The 4164-nt window shown below is 35.8% G+C and overlaps 1 protein-coding gene across 1 annotated transcript; it reads right to left on the reverse strand.

Moving 5' to 3' along the window:
• On the reverse strand, positions 1 to 4005 carry LOC116004752 (probable isoprenylcysteine alpha-carbonyl methylesterase ICMEL1). The gene is made up of 11 exons (XM_031244914.1): positions 4001 to 4005; positions 3662 to 3738; positions 3401 to 3467; positions 3155 to 3235; positions 2749 to 2823; positions 1987 to 2088; positions 1765 to 1905; positions 1482 to 1547; positions 1221 to 1364; positions 610 to 700; positions 1 to 187 (listed from the first exon to the last, which is right to left on the reverse strand). Exons 1-11 carry the CDS (start codon positions 4003 to 4005, stop codon positions 26 to 28), a joined length of 1011 nt encoding a protein of 336 aa, XP_031100774.1. The 3' UTR covers positions 1 to 25.
• Positions 4006 to 4164: the final 159 nt, after the last annotated feature.

The following is a 4164-nucleotide window of genomic DNA, read 5'->3' on the forward strand; positions in this document are numbered from 1 at the left end:
TGTGTAAAATGAAGTTATTTGTGGCCTAAAATGGGCTAACTTTGCCAGCCAACTTCAACATGAATTCAGGCACTAAGCGCTTTCTCCGGGGAGCATTCGCAGCTTCTGCAAAGGCTTCTGGGTTGCCATAATGAATTCTACTGATCAATTCCTCCAACATCTCATCTGTTCCACCTCTCATTGGATCCTAACATTGTGCACAACCCAAATATCATCAACAATGCAATTCTTATACCATGGACCAGGTCCACCTTGCATTTTGGACCCTGGTCCAAAAATTATGTGTATGCAGTTAACATATTATGTACCTTCACTAATAAATTATGTGTCTTTAAATAAACTGAAGACACATAATTATATTAACTACTGATACATAATATGTGAACTAGGTACATGTAATATGTTAACGACAGGCAGACGATATGTTAACTTCATATTATGTGTCTGTAGAGTGTAGTTAACATTTTATGTGAATAACAGTGCAGGTGGAAGGCTCCTTGCCACCTTTTGGACTGTCCATTTCATAATTTCTTTCTTAAGAGAGTTATTCCATAACTGCATCTCAGTCTTCCAAAGAAACAGCATAAGATATCTGTAACAATTACAAACCTGAAGAAACAGATCTGTATGTGTTTTCCCTTCATACATGATTGATTCAGCTTTACCACCAAGATCATTCAGAACATCCACAAATTTCTTGCTGGAATCAATAAAAGACGCATGTATTTAACATTACTTCATCATATTCATTATCGAGAACCACATATATATTTAACATTTCTGAGGCTGGAGGATAAGAAGGGATTTCAACAAATATGGGTGTTATGGAACATAGATGTATTAGGCCGTTTTTAAGGATTTAGGTAGGTAGTCATATGGAAACTTAGTTTCCTATTCCTATTAGGATAGATTTGGTATCTAGTTTAGTTTATATAGAGGCATAGAGAACAACCTATTGTACTCTTTCATTATAATATATTCATATTCTCTGGTTTTCTCACATACTTTGCTTCCGCCTAACTGGCGGGTGGTTGTTATTCTCCCCCGCCAGGTCTTTCAATCCCTCAATTTCAACAATGGTGGGAACTGGTGAAAAACTTGGATTTTTACTAAAAGAGAATTGAGTAGTGACAAAAATTCTAAATAAAATTCAGATTAAAGTGCTTGCAGAAAAAGAATAGTCTATGGTGCATGCTATTCATCTAAGAGAAGATTCTAACCTGGAGTCACAAGGAATGGAATAGTCTCCAGTGCCATGGAAAAGGATAATAGGAGGAAGGAGTGGAACTGCATTTCTAACATTTGGGTCTTGCACAACTACTTCTGGCGAGTATTTTCCCAAAGATTCTTGCCCTTCCATTATGCTGTAAAGGCATTGAGAGAATAAGAATGTTATATGTGATCTAAACAGGAAACGTGAAAAATATAGCGGCCATGTTGACAAAGACTCTGTGAAGAAATGAAGTCGAGAGGATATATACCTTAAGAAAAGAGAGCGATACAGACCTCGGCTGTGGAAGTGATCAACTAGGCTAAGCAAATTGTACCTGAAGATGATTAAAATAGTGTCAAAGTTCCAGCAAGCTTGTTGGTTCCTAGGAACTCTATACTCCATAATTATAAATGACAAAAACCATAGTCTGAGACTAAATTTGAAATTGCCACCAAAGACAAGGGATTTTCGGTGGAATTAACTCTTATAAATGAGAACCAAAGGAAAGAAGCACCAAGGACTTTCCATAAGCCTGCTGATAATTAACTCACCCTCCAGATAACCCAAAATACGCCTTTATTTGAGAGACACTCCATGAAACGTTCTGTCCCTCGCCAGCCTCTTTGATCGCCTGTTCCACGAGAGCACATGCAGCAATATGTGCACCAGCTGATTGTCCCATTAAGTATATTCTACAAGAAACCAAAGCTATAAGTTGCATGTTCAGCAAAAGTGGTATCTGTTGAAATGAAAAAACGCCAAGGCATAACCACCTGTTAGGATCACCTCCATATTCAGCCGCATTGTTGCACATGAAGGAGATACCTAGGGAAGCATCTCTGACCATATCACCGATAGTTGCCTGAGGGAAATTTCTGCATACAACCACTGATGTTATAATAGAATTATAGGTTATTAATGATATATGGACCCATAGCACTTAAATCAGTTATTTACTTATTAGAAAAGAATTAGTATTCATCATATATGAATGTGTACTGCTTGAAAAGATTGGCTATTAGAAGTGTCAGGAGAAGCACAAAACAATAAACAGCAGTATTCGCCTACTATGTTCCCATCAAAGATAGACACCAGACTATAGTCACTATACAGTATTGGATCAATTGTTTCTTTTCAGATATTAAGGCCATTTTGTCAACCAGAACACCAATCATTATTGCATGGACCTGTGGACCAAAAATAGAAAGTACATTATTTTTTTTACTAAAGGTACATTATTTTTGTACTATAGGTACATTATTTTAGGGTACATTATTTTTGTACTGAAAGTACATTATTTGATATATACTATCAAATAATGTACCTACAGTACAAAAATAATGTACTTTTTATTTTTGGTCCATGCAATAATTTTCCCCAGAACACCCCACCCACTAATGCCCTTGTCGTGGTGGCAGGATAAATATACTAATGAACATTGAACAGAGTAAATGGCATTCCTCTTCAGAGCTGAGATCATTAATCCACTTTTCACAAACAGAGAAATATATTCTTAAACACAATCAAGATCGGACCTGTAATCAATGCATGCCACTATTACGCCTCTTTCAGATAACTGTTGTCCTAAAAGAGAACCCCAAGCTTTGTAACTGTGAAAAAATAGGACTAGTCAGTAAAAGTGTCATAGTGATCATGCAAACCAGATAACAGGAAAGAATTTCAACTAAATACACAACAGCACAAATTTACTTATTTGGGTCCATTTTACAAAACTAAGTGATGTTTATAGTAAAGAATTCTGCATTGTTAATGAGAAAGAGAAACCGAATCATTTCCACAATTATCAGAAAACAAGAACAACAATTAGGATGCCTTGTTGGTTTTCTCGTGTGTGGAAGTACACAAGCTTCCAGCTTTTAGAGTTCAATACGTTGATGTTAAAAGAAGCAGAATTCAAGAAGGAACAGTTCAATTACACACCCAATGATCCAGGCTCCACCTGTTACAAATGCTACAATTGGCTTGGGGCCATCATTGTTTTTAGGCAGGTAAAGGTCCAGCCTGCAACACAAGATCTTTTTAAGCCATGAGTTCTACAAAGACTAAAAATACAAATTGTCATCATTTTAAAGGAGAATAACTACCTAAAATTAGAGAAGCTTAACAACTAATGAGATTAAGGAAATAAGTTCCTAAGAAAATCTAAAGCCAGTCATTGAAGGGTACCTATTTCTTGGTTGCTCACCATAGACAATACTTCTCCGGACTTGCCTGGAAAAGTAGTAATATCCCACTGCAACAGAAACAGATTCCGTATGCATTATTTCCTAGAATCTTATGTCTGATACATTGAGAAGCATAAGAAAAATATCAAAAGAAAGCTTATCACAAAATTCTACACCCAGATTTAGAATTATTATTATAAATGCTAAGGTCAAGCAATCAAACGAATGAGAATAAATTTTTGCAACACTAGATTTTCCCAACCTTGAACAAAACCAGGCATAAGAAGTAAAGCATAACATCCAAGGGCAAGAAACCTGGTGATCCATCTGTAGCCTACCCTGAATGAAGATAGATGACCATAAAGCTTTTAGTCAAAGTGTCATTCATACACACAAGAAAATCACATTACAGTTAATCTTGAAGTGTTAAATATACCTAAGCAACTACCTGATATATGATTTATTTTAAGGCTATCTCTTTGTCTCATCTTACAAAAACATTTGCAAATGAAGAAAGAAAAAGGTAATGCAAACTACTGATTATGGTTAAACTCTTGGCCATATATGAAGTTACTACCTGCAGTAGCATGACCACAGTTACTCCATATCAATAACAACCTTGTTGATTTAGTTACAGAGTTCCTACACTTCGATACAGGTGCAAATGAATTCTAAGGAAGTTTCTAATTGAAGGAATGAAGGGATAATGATAATATTTGTTTATAGACATCCTACATATTAGAGAGCTGCCATTGTGTGTATATT

The sequence above is a fragment of the Ipomoea triloba genome, chromosome 14 (genome assembly GCF_003576645.1).
Source record: "Ipomoea triloba cultivar NCNSP0323 chromosome 14, ASM357664v1".
Taxonomy (NCBI): Eukaryota; Viridiplantae; Streptophyta; class Magnoliopsida; order Solanales; family Convolvulaceae; genus Ipomoea; species Ipomoea triloba.

Excerpts from the sequence above, each read along its gene's own strand:
- LOC116004752 (XM_031244914.1), bottom strand. Across the intron at positions 3,468-3,661 it reads TATGCCTGGTTTTGTTCAAG|TGGGATATTACTACTTTTCC; the intron begins GTTGGGAAAATC and ends TTTCTGTTGCAG. Across the intron at positions 3,236-3,400 it reads GGTGAGCAACCAAGAAATAG|GCTGGACCTTTACCTGCCTA; the intron begins GTACCCTTCAAT and ends CTTGTGTTGCAG.